The 13735-nt window shown below is 43.7% G+C and overlaps 1 protein-coding gene across 13 annotated transcripts in view; it reads right to left on the bottom strand.

Annotated features, from left to right (window-relative positions):
- The window catches only part of cep170aa (centrosomal protein 170Aa), a 168710-nt gene that overhangs the window by 14792 nt on the left and 140183 nt on the right, over window positions 1-13735 (bottom strand). For all 13 annotated transcript variants that reach the window (XM_087991188.1, XM_087991194.1, XM_087991193.1 and 10 more), the window contains one exon: window positions 4809-4902. In XM_087991188.1, the coding sequence (XP_087847314.1) occupies window positions 4809-4902 (94 nt within the window). The remainder of the gene's footprint in view (window positions 1-4808; window positions 4903-13735) is intronic.

The raw sequence follows: 13735 nt of genomic DNA, 5'->3' as shown, positions 1-13735 counted from the left end.
CATATTATTGTATAGTGTACATTATGATAGATTGTAGTGTATAACTCTACCTGAAAACATATGTTACAATCAATTCACTTTCAGCTCTAGCTTATTTTTGTTGTGGAATCATTAAACTGTAGATTCAAGCTCTACACAAGAGATTTGTACACATCGTGTGGGTTTATGCTTCTGTGGAGTACTGCACTATTACTGCACTGCAGTCTTTTTGCTCAGATGTAAGAGGACCTGTCTAACTTCTAAGGTGGATATAAAGTATCCCACCCAATATCCAGAGGAAAGCAGAAGGCTTTCCACCCGAAACGTTGACTTCTCCACCTCCTGAAGCTGCCTGGTTTGCTGTGTTCTTCCAGACCCTTGTCAGTCTATTTTGGATTCCAACATCTGCAGTGCTTTTTGTCTCTTTCAATACAGAGTGACACCAACAGTGTGGGTTCAATACTTGCACTGGCAGAAATCACTAAGAATGACTTACCTTTTCAAGCTCATCCCTTTCCTGAGCTGTGGTGACCTTTAGGTTAAACCACCTCCAGTCATCTCTCTAATGGTCTATGGTCTGGTAAGACTATAGCAACTTTACCTTATTCTGGATTACAACTTTTGTCTAGAACCTTATCTAAACTAAAAAATAAAAAGCTGCAAATCCTCAAGACATGTGGGGCAGCTGTGTGAACATTCAGATTTTTCAACTCCTAACAGTCAAGATTTTGTACACATATACTGTACAGCATGCATGAGTTTAAAAACAAAATCAATTGAACCTTATCTCAGAAATGTGACATATCAAAGTGTAATATGGTTATAAAAAAAAGGGGAGAAAAGATAATCACACCCATCACGTTTGTGCACATGCAAATATTTGTTGGGATAGCATATTTGCCTGGATAACTAACAGAGGACAGAGTTGGGATAAGGGGGTATTTTTAGGATAGTAATTTGAAAGTAGTGGAGTGCCACAGGGATTGTATTATAATTACAATATAATGATTTGGAGAAGGAAACTGAAGGTATTATCACCATTCTTACAGATGATACAAAAATAGTTGGGAAGATAACACAATGAGTCAACAGAGGGATATGGACAAGACAGGTTCAGTCACTGAACAAAAACTTGGCAAATAGAATATAATGTAGACTTTGGGGGTCCTTGTGCATAAATCATAAAGCTAGCATTCAAGTTCAGCAGGTAATACAGAAAAGGCAAGTATATTATTAGACATTAATTCAAAGGGAATGAAATATAAGAATGGGAAGGTCTTACTAAAACTATACAAGACATAGTCAGACCATACCTAAAATACTGTGAACTGCTTTGGTTCTATATAAGGGCAGATATACAAGTATTGGAGGCATTTCCTCAATCCTGTTATTTCTTGTGAATTGTTCGGAGGAGTGCAAGATGAAAAACTTTGATAAAGCATGTTTTTTTTAAACACAGTTTGGTTTGAGATATGTGCATTCTTTTCATATTTGCATTCTACTTCCATAGACAAATTTTCTTCTTTTGCATTTGATGTGTCTTTTTAACTACAACAACTTTGATAGTACGTGGATTACGGTGAACTAAAAGGCAATGGAAACCACAAATCGTAAATTTTAAAAGGAATACTCCAAAAGGGCAATGGGGTGAAAGTAGGTAATGAATAGATCTTTCAAACAGGTGTGACAGACATGACGAGTTGTATTCGTCATTCTATACATTTCGACAAAGGTATGAATTCCTGAATTAGACAGAATCATAGTTCAATTGCCTTCATTACCCCTCTGCTGTATGATTTCATCCAAACACATTTGTGTCTAATAGGGCATATACACTTAAGCACAGCAGTGTGAATGTTTTTGCATATTGAAAAAGTATAACTTATCAGGATTGATAAAGGGTAGTTGATGGATGTAGAATACATGGACTTTCAGAAGACTTTTGATTAAAGTCTCTGACAGAAGGTCGCTTAGCAAAATTAAAGCTCATCTGGAGGGAAAAATATTTGGAAGGGAATGTACTTGGTCATACTAGAATTTCAGATTGAAGTATACATGTCAAGTTGGACCAGTATGTATCATTCACAAGTTTTGCTATTTTTTCTTTACGTGGTAGGTGGTAATGTACTGACATGGATTAAACATTAGTTAACAAGCAGATAACAAAGTGAGAATAACCAGAACATTCATGCATTGGCAGTGCACTTCAAGGATTATTGCTTGCTGTTCACAACAAGCCCGTGATTTGGAGATGGGGACCAAATGTAATATTCCCAAGTTCAAGGATAATACAAAGCATGGTGGGAATGTGTGGTTTGAAGATGATGCAAAGCAGGTACAAGAGAAATTGGATAGACTCAAAGTGGGCGAGATCACGATAGATTAGATTAGATTATTTACAGTGTGGAAACAGGCCCTTCGGCCCAACAAGTCCACACCGACCCGCCGAAGCGCAACCCACCCATACCCCTACATTTACCCCTTTACCTAACACTACGGGCAATTTAGCATGGCCAATTCACCTGACCTGCACATCTTTGGACTGTGGGAGGAAACCGGAGCACCCGGAGGAAACCCACGCAGACACGGGGAGAACGTGCAAACTCCACACAGTCAGTCGCCTGAGGCGGGAATTGAACCTGGGTCTCTGGCGCTGTGAGGCAGCACTGTGCCACCGTGCCGCCCACAATATAACATAGTTTCAATATAACATGGAAAAATGCAAGCTTATCCTACTTTGGTGGGACTAATAGACATGTAGAGTATTTCTTAAATAGCAAGTTAGAAAATGTAGATGTACAAAGGGATCAGAGTATCCTTATCGATAAGTCTCTGCAGGCCAACATCCAAACATTTACAAAGGTGAACAGTATATCAGCTTTTAATCACAAGGAAGTTCAAGAGCAGGAGTAACAAAATTTTGCTTCAATTGTATGGAACCCCCACTTGCTATGTGCAGTTTTGTACCTTTACTTGAGGAAAGAGAGATATTATGGCCTAACAGGGAATGCAACAAAGATTCACCAGGCTGTACTGTGAAGAAAAATTAGGCTTGTATTATCTACAGTTTTGAAGAATGAGAGATACTCTTATTGAAACCTACCAAAGTACAAAAGGGACAGATAGATGGAGGAAAGATGTTTCCGCTGGCTGGGGAGGCTAGAACAAGAGGGCAATTTCAAACTACCAGGAATTCACTTAGATGAAGGTATAATGAGAGAATTTCTTTTGTGGCTTAACATAGAGTTGTGCATCTTTGGAATTATCTACCAAAGGGGCTGTGTAGGCTCTCCAAAGTAAAGATTAAAAGATTTCTAAATATCAATGATAGGGTGATAGTGTGCAAAAAAGGCATCGAAGTGCAAGATCAGGCATGACTGTACTGAATGATGCAGGCTGAATGGTCTACTTCTCCTTCTATTCTCTCCCTTCACCTTTGCTATTTTCACAGCTTGTAGCCATCAGTATCCCAAGACATAACAGTGAAGAGGAAGGAAGAAAGAGAAGTGCAAAGCTTTGGTTGGGCTGTGGTGGGATATTGTGGAGGTGAAAGGGAGGAAGAACTAGGAGATCGAGATAGAGATGTATAATACAGAAGAGAAGGTGGTAAGAATTAGGGAAAACAGATAAGAGTGGGAGAGTGAGAATGAAAAAGAAAAGCAAAGAACCAGAATCAAAAGCAACTCTGTGCTATTGTTTGTTTCTCAACAATTATTTGGTTTTGAAGTCTTGAAACATTTACTGAAAAATTGTATCTTCTTGCCTGAAATCAAAACATCAATTACAGAAGGAATGCACTCTACTATTTGATAGGATTACAATCCATTTTTTTATTAATATATGGAATAGTCTATAAGAATTTAAGGGCAAATCATGCATATTCTTAGAAAGAAAACCTTTATTGCCCACACTGCAAATGACAGAACCTGTGCTACAACTGACAAATTCATCTGACCAAGGCGAAGAAATCAAATTAACAAGTAGCTATGGGAGTCAAAGCCACACAATCTTTTAGTGGTGAGTCAAAGTTATACTGTACAAAATAATTGCTTTCAACTAAAAACTAAAAAGTGCATTCTGTGCTGATTAGATGCAGTTTCTTCTAACTGAACTTGAAATTAAGCTGCCCAACTGTATAAAGAAGCAACATATAATCAAGCTGAAGAATGCAAAAAGAACAGTTCTGACTTCTGTAAAGCAGCAAACAAAGGGCAGAAATGAAGTTCACAATCATATCTAGAGGCCACAGGATTACTGAGAGTTGGATCTCAGGCCTCAATATTACTGTTGACGAAACTGCTGGAGCTGATCACACCTCCACCGACTACTTCTTACAAACATCACATTGCAGGGCCACATGTTTCACTGGTAGCGACCCTCAGGCAGGCTCAGCAGAAGTAAAGAAGAGCTGCCATGAAAGCATATGGAGTTAAGAGCTCTAATCCAAGTTGCCATTAACTAATTTCTTGACGTGAACCTTCAACAGGCATTAGGTCCTTAATTTACAGCTTAGGGGTGGGATCAACATTTGCACAAATGGGCGACAAAATGCACCAACAAACTACTCCACTTGTTGTCCTATAAATGCCAGGAAAGTAGGTATACAAATACCAATTTCTAGTATTAAACTTGTTTCACCAACAATAAAGGGTGTTCACTTGACCTATAATATTTCCAAGGTGACAATTAAAAAAAAACTGTCCACAATTTGTGCAACTCAGCAAGGTGCCAGTAGTATTTTCAACTATCCTGTTAGATAGAAGATTATAAAGTGTAAAACTAACAAGGAAGCAACTATCACGTACAGAGTGTTGCTGCTTCTTTCTCACCTTATTTGATGTTTTCAGAATAGGAACTTCACTCTCCGATCGCATTTTGTTTTCAATTTCTTCCCAATTTCTGTCTTCATTTTTGAACAAAATCCTGCAAGCAGCAAGTTTAAAATATCACCAGTGATTTTGTGTACAGTAGAAAATACATACTTTCCCTATCGCTCTCATTTACTTATGATCACAACTAAGTCTTCCCTAACCCCACATAAACCATCTCTGAACAGAATGGTTAGTTCAGAATTTCATTTAATGTTTTAAACTGTGCAAAATATTTTTGTTTCCTCATCACCACTAGCATTTTATCAGTGAGTTTTACTGCCTTAACTTGTAACAAGGGTTTTTGCATTACACATCCTATAAATACTTCCACATGATGAAAAAACAAGGTCACCACCTTCTTTATTTCTTCATTACACTTGGACGTATTCAACTAGGAGTATGATATTTCCAACAATAGATAAAGATCCTAAAGACATTTTCAACATTAAATAATCAATTTGATGAAAGAATTTTGCAATGTATTTACTGTGCACATTTTAATATGCTGATTAAAAGGTAGTGCTCCTACAACGCCATAGTTGCATTCCTGTGCAATGCCATGTTATAGAAAATCATGCAATAGAAATAATGAAGCCTATGGGAAAAACTGGGTGAAGGGCGAACCATCAAAAATAAGTTAGCCTAATACAAACGATAGCACAGTCTACATAGATTTTGACCTGTTATATGGTACTGTGCAGTGCAATTCATCAGAATCTTCAACTGATTACTCTTGATTGGCATCTACACACACTGGCTGCACTACATTCTAGCCAGTCTTCAGATTCCATCCAATGGTACCGCTGCATAAGTCCGATCCTAAAATGAAATGTGCCTTGATAGATCAAGGGCTGAAACTTAATTTCTTTCGCTTAGTGTCAAGTTTTGTCAAGTTTTCTGAAGGGTTTCACATCGCGATGCTTGGGAACATCTATCACCTTATTTTACAAAGCTCACCTGATTTAGTTGAAAACTGTGGTGCTGGAAAAACACAGCAAGCCAGGCAGCATCCGAGGAGCAGGAGAATCTTCAGGAACGAGAAGGGCTTATGCCCGAAACGTCGATTCTCCTGCTCCTCGGATGCTGCCTGACCTGCTGTGTTTTTCCAGCACCACAGTTTTTAACTCTGGTCTCCAGCATCTGCAGTCCTCACTTTCTCCTACCTCACCCGATTTAGTACCTACCCCACCTTATGGTGTCTCTCTGTCTGTCTCTCTGTCTGTCTCTCACACTCACACACATACCATCATACCATGTGCCATGTGCCATTCCAAAACAACTCACCATTTCCTGGATATCCCAGAATTGATCAACATCTGTGGTGCAGCACCATCTTTATAAGGATAGCTCTTGGCTGGGGGCAGACTATCAGCCTAGTATACCCCCACAACCAGCCCTGCATGGCTCCTGACATTGGCCCTGGATGTGGCAGACAAGGGAAAACTGGTGCCTCTTTTTGTGGGCTGGAACCTTGAGATGCTGCTGACGGGATGGGGTGATGCAGAGGCAGGATGTCCTTTTCTCCCAGGCCAGAGGAGATCATTCTACTGAAACCATGACAACCTGGACCAGAGTTACCTTCCAGGCTAATGCAGTCCAACCAAATAATGCACCGAAGGTGGGAAGATCAATGACCTTCTCCATTCTGCCAGTGAAAGGTGCCATCTCATTGAAACCTCATTCACTCTCTGCTACTGTACCACCATTTCCTGCCACATCTTCCCCACTCACTCTTATCTTCACTAACATCTGACTAACCCTGAACCTCTTCTGCACAGCCTACCCACCCCTCAGGACATCTCCACACATGCATCAAAAGTAACAGCGTGCCACCCACTTTTCTCTCCTTTCCCCACAATCTGCAGTTTCCTGACTCTGACCACCCTGAGCAGCTGACTGACCATGTTCCAGTCCCAGTACTGGTATTTGTTTGAAGTTGGTTGCCATTGTGATCAGTCACTGAAACAGATTCACATAAGTCTGCAGATACTGTTTAATATCTAAACAATGTTTTCAAAGAAAGAGAAAAGCAGCTCTTAATACAAACAACAAAGCCAAGTTTCAAACTGCTCAATTGTCCTTTTACTGATGGTCAATTCCAATGAAATTTCACTCTTACCTCAACTCTTAAGTTTTTAAATTAACAGATTGCTCACAGCTTCTTGTCATCAGGCTGTAAAGGCATTTTCATGATGCCTTTCCAAGTCCACTAGCACAAACATTTCACAATACCTTTCACAAAGCTCTCCATGAGAAAGCGCGTGATGCTGACGTGGAGTCAAGTTCTCGGTGCACTACGACACCTAGTACCAGGAATGGGAATCATGTAACAGCAAACAGGAGCTCGCTTTACAAAGAAAATGGTCAGAAATTCACAAATTGAATTGAATTGAATTTACTGTCATGTGTACTGAGGCACAGTGAAAAGCTTTGTCTTGCGAGCAATACAGACAGATCACATAGTTAAGTAGCATAGATAATAGAATTTAGATTAGATTAGATTTCCTACATTGTGGAAAACAGGCCCTTTGGCTCAACAAGTTCACACCGACCCTCCGAAGAGTAACCCACCCAGATCCATTTCCCTCTGACTAATACAGCTAACACTATGGGCAATTTAGCATGGCCAATCCACCTAACCTGCTCATCTTTAGACTGTGGGAGGAAACTGGAGCACCCGGAGGAAACCCACGCAGACACGGGGAGAATGTGCAAACTCCACACAGACAATCACCCCGAGGATGGAATCGAACCTGGGTCCCTGGTGCTGTGAGGCTGCAGTGCTAACCACTGAGCCCCTGTGCCACCCCAGTAAATAACAGGTAAACAGTGACAAAAACAAAAACACAGCTACAGGCGAATGTTAAGAGTTTGAGAGTCCACTCAGTATTCTAACAACAGTAGGGTAGAAACTGTAACAAAACCAGCTGGTGCATATATTCAGGGTTCTGTACCTTCTCCCTGATGGTAGAGGTTGTAGAAAAACATTGCCAGGGTGGGATGGATCTTTGAGAATGCTGGCGGTCTTTCCTTGACAGAAGGCTTGGTAGATGGATTCTATAGATAGGAGGTTGGCCTTTGAGAGTGTCCGGGCCGAGTGCACCATTCTCTGTAACCGTCTCCGATCTTGAATGATACAGTTCCATACCAGGTAGTGATATATCCAGACAGAATGCTCTCAATGGCACACCTATAAAAGTTGGCAAGAGTATTTTCCAACATGTCAAATTTCCTCAGCTGCCTGAGGAAGAAGAGACGTTGTTGGGCCTTTGTAACCAGTGCATCCACATGAAAAGTCCAAGAAAGCCTGTTGTGGATGACCACTCCAAGGAGCTTGACACTCTCCACTTGTTCCAGCGCTGTCCTGTAGGGGGACATGAGTAACATCCCGCCGAAAGTCAATAATGAGTTCCTTGGTTTTGCTGGCATTGAGAACTAGGTTGTTCTCAGTGCACCATTTTTCCAGGTCTTCCACCTCCCGTCTGTAGTCTGTTCGTCGCCATCTGAGATTCGACCGACAAGGGGGGTGTCATCCGTGAATTTGTAAATGGCATTTTATCAATTAATTTGTAAATGGAATTAGTCTGGTATTTGGCAATGCAGTCATGGGTATACAGTGAGTACAGTAGGGGGCGGAATATGCACCTTTGGAGGCTCCAGTGTTGAGTGTTAGTGAGGATGAAATATTGTCCTCAATCTTCACTGATTGCGGCCTGTGGGTCAGGAAACTGAGGATCCAGATGCAGAGAGTGTGGCTTAGTCCGAGAACCCCAAGTTTAGTAATCAATCAATCAGTCTCAAGGGGATAATAGTGTTGAAGGCTGAACTGCAGTCAATGAGTAGGATTCTTACGTCACTATTCTTGTTGTCAAAATGTTCTAGGGAGGAGTGAAGGGCAAGTGATATGGCATCAGATGTGGATTTGTTGATCCAACAGGCAAATTGGAGTGGGTCAAGAGTAGTGGGGAAGGTGGGGAAGGCCATGACCAGCCTTTCAAAGCACTTCATGACCACCGAAGTTATGGCTGCATAAGCCTTCTTAGGCGCAGGGATGATGTTGGCCCTCTTGAAATATGCAAGAACAGTGGCCTGCTGCAGGGAGAGGTTGAAGATGTCTGAGAAGACCTCTACCAGTTGATCTGCGCATGCTCTGAGTGCTAGGCCTGGTACTCTATCTGGTCCCATTGCTTTCCTTGGATTCACACGAAGGAAAACTGATCCGACCTCTGATGCAATGACTGTTAGGATAGATTCGTCAGGATTTGTCGAAATAGGTGTTACCTCTTCGCCAAAATTCTGCTCAAAGCGAGCATAGACGGAATTGAGACGATCTGGGAGAGATAGGTCATCGTCAGCTATCTTGCAGAGTCTCTTTTTAGAACCTATGATGTCATTCAGTTCTTGCCAGAGTTTCTGGGTGTCTGGTTTAGATTCGTATTAGCCCTTGGCTGTCTTAATGGTTCTATGAAAGTCATACTTGGATTCCTTATATTTGAGTGGGTCTCCTGATCTGAAGGCCTCACGCCTGATATTTAGCAGGTTCTGTATGTCCTGGTTCATCCACGGTTTCCTGTTGGGGAACACCCAGTTTGACTTAAAGTCCGTGACGGTGGTGGTGTATTCGTCCAAGGTACCTGTGGATGTTTGAACATGGCCCAATCAGCTGATTCCAGACAGCACTGGAGTTGATTCTCTGCCTTCTCTGACCAGCACTGGACCTGTATCCGCAAGGGGGTCTCTGCTTGAACTTTTGCCTGTAAGTCGGGAGAAGAAGCTTAGCATTGCGGTCAGAGTTCCTGAAATGAGGGCGGGGAATGGAGCTGTGGACATCCTTCACAGTGGTATAGTAGTGATATAAAATGTTCGGGCCCCTGGTGGGGCAGGTAATGTTCCGGTGGTACTTGGGCAACACCTTCCTTAGATTGGCAACTTCAATCAAGCCAGTCACAATAAACAGGGCCTCGGGGTGTTGTGTCTCCAGGGTGTTAGTGGTGGAGTACAGCACATCCAAAGCATCCTCAACCTTTGCTTGTGGTGGTATGTACACCGCAGTTAGTATAGCAGCGGTAAATTCTCATGGTAGATAATTACAGATAATAAATGAGTGTTTTCGGAGAACACCTGTACATTAAATGTTATTTATTTATATACAATTTTGAATAGGAGGAAAAGATCATTGAATTTATAAACTTAATTAGGTGGTTTAGTGGTGCTAGTTTGCTAAATGAAAAAAACTTTTTTGTACCCTTTAGTTGAATGCCCCATTAGGCCAGAAGAGTACTATTGCTCCTGGAATACATTTTTTTGGCAGATGCCTTGGATAACTATACTACTTGCAATGTTATAAATTTCCTTTTTAGTGATTACAAATACAGATATCTAATAACTTCATTAAATATTATATGCTGAAAGTTACATTGCAAAGTTCATTGGTGTCACTGCTGGGGTGCATAATCGTCAGAATATCTGTCCTGTTGCACTCTCAGAATAATATGAACCATAGATGTTATATTAGGAAAAAGGACCTAGGATTGTCCAAAGTTAACTCTGCTTAGTCTGTACTGATTTTATTTTAAATCTAAGGTTTTAAAATTAATCATCATTGACGCTCCAAGACATCATGGGGTTTTTCACTACATTAAAGGCACTACAAAATGTAAGTTATTGACGTGAAATGGTTTACAGCTTCAATTAATAGACACTGCATCATCTGCAACTCACACTTAACCACCAGAAAATCAAGTACTTGTGTGATCTTTGCTCGATTCTCAAGTTATGGAAAGCTGCACAAACTTTTGCATTGTAGTCTTATTAAGTTTACGGTGGACTGAAGTTGTAGGTTTAAGTTCAGAGCTAAGCCACCAGGTAATCAAACAGCCAGGGTAACCAGAGGCCTGAATTAAGCTCGCTTGAAAGAATAAAGGACAGATTGAGTTCTGATAACTGGCTGAGGGACAGTCAGGCAGGCATGAAGCCTGCACCTTTAATTACAATATGGCACACCCTAACAAGATAGCATTAGTAGAGAAAAATCAGAATCTCTCATGTTAGACAGGAGTCTCAGCATAAAATGAAAAACAAAAACTGTAGATGGTTGCAAAAATACTAGTTTTTAAATAGGCAAATATTGCTTTGTTCCAATAGATTTATTTCACTGCATTTTACAAATAATGACATAATGCTTCACTGGTTCATATTCCCTCAGTAGTAGATTTATGACTGTGCAAATAGAAGATGGTGTTGAACTGTTAGGATTGACGTGAAAATCAATCCTGCTAGTCCGAGCTTGGCTGTCTTTCAATACAGTAATCTAAATAAACTGAATACTTTCTTTCCTTGAAAGCAACTTATATTTAAAGCAAAGTCAGGTCAGCTCATTTAGTGATGTACCAATGCGTCCCTTTTTATGCCTTCCTCCATGTGATATAAGTCTTGAGCAGTACTGCTTGGTCATTTGAGGACGATTTTGTCTGAGAAGAAGTCAAGTCATTTCATGAGATTCACAGCCAAGTTGAGTACACGTAGAACCCACATGAATGGATAGTGTTCCCTTTTTTGGATTTACCATGTTAGTCGGCCAAAAAGTAGCCAAAGATGCAGATGGAGGAATCTGAAATGTTGGCTAGCAGTGATTCCAAGGGAAAAATCATCACAAGACTGTCAGCACTCATTTTTGGATCAGTGGTGAGGAGGATTTCCTGAGTGCAATTGGGCTGAGACCACCAAAGCTGTGCCAGAATGTAATGGTCAGGTCATTGCCAATTCATCACTCTCTGAACTTGGCAATAACGTTTACCAAACCACTTGTGACACACTGATTATATGCAAGCTGCAGCATGCAATGGTGGTAGGTTCAAATCTCTGAAGAATATGTGAATCAACTTAAAAAAAAAAGATTCTTTTGACCATATAAATTAGTTCCTATTTATAAATACTATATGGGTAAGTTTTTCAGGCTGGCATGGACAGAGGAGGACATATAAAAACTGCAAAATTCTGTCATGCTTGCAACCCAACGCACTCCTGCCTCCTTTCAGCTTCCCTAGGAGCAGGTAGGAAGGGAAGTTAGAACAATTGCAGCTGAGGTGAGATGAAGAAGAAAATTATGAAGCAAGCAACTGAGAGACTTTTGTACATACATTTGCTTTTACCCGACAGGGAATCAGTACCAGGCTGTGCATCCAACCTGTGCACAGTTCATGGGATATCATGGGTAGGCTTTTATCAGTTACTCAAGAGATATATACGTGGCCAGATAGAGTTTCCATGTAAATCAACCCTTCTGTCATTGCGTGTTTACTGGAAGCCACCACACTAGCCACCGCCTCACCTTCCATTCAACTTTCCTGCTGCGAGCCTTCAGCCAGGCACAGGAACATCAGTGTCCACCTCTTAGAGTCTAGGGCAGAAGAGCGACCACTGAAACCCTGCTCAAGCTCCAGCAGCATCGTATATGGACAGAGCACATGAGAGAGGGAGCGACAGAGAGAGAGAGAGAGAGAGAGAGAGGGAGCGACAGAGAGAGAGAGAGAGAGAGAGAGAGAGAGAGAGAGCGAGGGAGCGACAGAGAGAGAGAGAGGGAGAGAGAGAGGGAGAGCGACAGAGAGCGAGGGAGAGCGAGGGAGAGCGAGGGAGAGCGAGGGAGAGCGAGGGAGAGCGAGGAGAGCGAGGGAGAGCGAGGGAGAGCGAGGGAGAGCGAGGGAGAGCGAGGAGAGCGAGGGAGAGCGAGGGAGAGCGAGGGAGAGCGAGGGAGAGCGAGGGAGAGCGAGGAGAGCGAGGGAGAGCGAGGGAGAGCGAGGGAGAGCGAGGGAGAGCGAGGGAGAGCGAGGGAGAGCGAGGAGAGCGAGGGAGAGCGAGGGAGAGCGAGGGAGAGCGAGGAGAGAGCGAGAGAGAGCGAGAGAGAGCGAGAGAGAGCGAGAGAGAGCGAGAGAGAGCGAGAGAGAGCGAGAGAGAGCGAGAGAGAGCGAGAGAGAGCGAGAGAGAGCGAGAGAGAGCGAGAGAGAGCGAGAGAGAGCGAGAGAGAGCGAGAGAGAGCGAGAGAGAGCGAGAGAGGAGAGCGAGAGAGGGCGAGAGAGGGCGAGAGAGGGCGAGAGAGGGCGAGAGAGGGCGAGAGAGGGCGAGAGAGGGCGAGAGAGGGCGAGAGAGGGCGAGAGAGGGCGAGAGAGGGCGAGAGAGGGCGAGAGAGGGCGAGAGAGGGCGAGAGAGGGCGAGAGAGGGCGAGAGAGGGCGAGAGAGGCGAGAGAGGGCGAGAGAGGGCGAGAGAGGGCGAGAGAGGGCGAGAGAGGGCGAGAGAGGGCGAGAGAGGGCGAGAGAGGGCGAGAGAGGGCGACAGAGAGCGAGAGAGAGCGAGAGAGAGGGCGAGAGGGGGCGAGAGAGAGGGCGAGAGGGGGCGAGAGGGGGCGAGAGGGGGCGAGGGGGCGAGAGGGGGCGAGAGGGGGCGAGAGGGGGCGAGAGGGGGCGAGAGAGGGCGAGAGAGGGCGACAGAGGGCGACAGAGGGCGACAGAGGGCGAGAGAGAGCGAGAGAGAGCGAGAGAGAGCGAGAGAGAGGGCGAGAGGGGGCGAGAGAGAGGGCGAGAGGGGCGAGAGGGGCGAGAGGGGGCGAGAGGGGGCGAGAGGGGGCGAGAGGGGGCGAGAGGGGAGGGAGAGGGAGGGAGGGAGAGGGAGAGGGAGGGAGAGGGAGGGAGAGGGAGGGAGAGGGAGGGAGAGGGAGGGAGGGAGAGGGAGGGAGAGGGAGGGAGAGGGAGGGAGAGGGAGGGAGAGGGAGGGAGAGGGAGGAGAGAGAGGGAGAGAGAGGGAGAGAGAGGGAGAGAGAGGGAGAGAGAGGGAGAGAGAGGGAGAGAGAGGGAGAGAGAGGGAGAGAGAGGGAGAGAGAGGGAGAGAGAGA

This window comes from Chiloscyllium plagiosum, unplaced genomic scaffold (assembly GCF_037043375.1).
Source record: "Chiloscyllium plagiosum isolate Xiang-an unplaced genomic scaffold, Cpla_swu_hap1 HiC_scaffold_10, whole genome shotgun sequence".
NCBI lineage: Eukaryota > Metazoa > Chordata > Chondrichthyes > Orectolobiformes > Hemiscylliidae > Chiloscyllium > Chiloscyllium plagiosum.
This window is presented reverse-complemented; position numbering and strand designations above follow the sequence as displayed.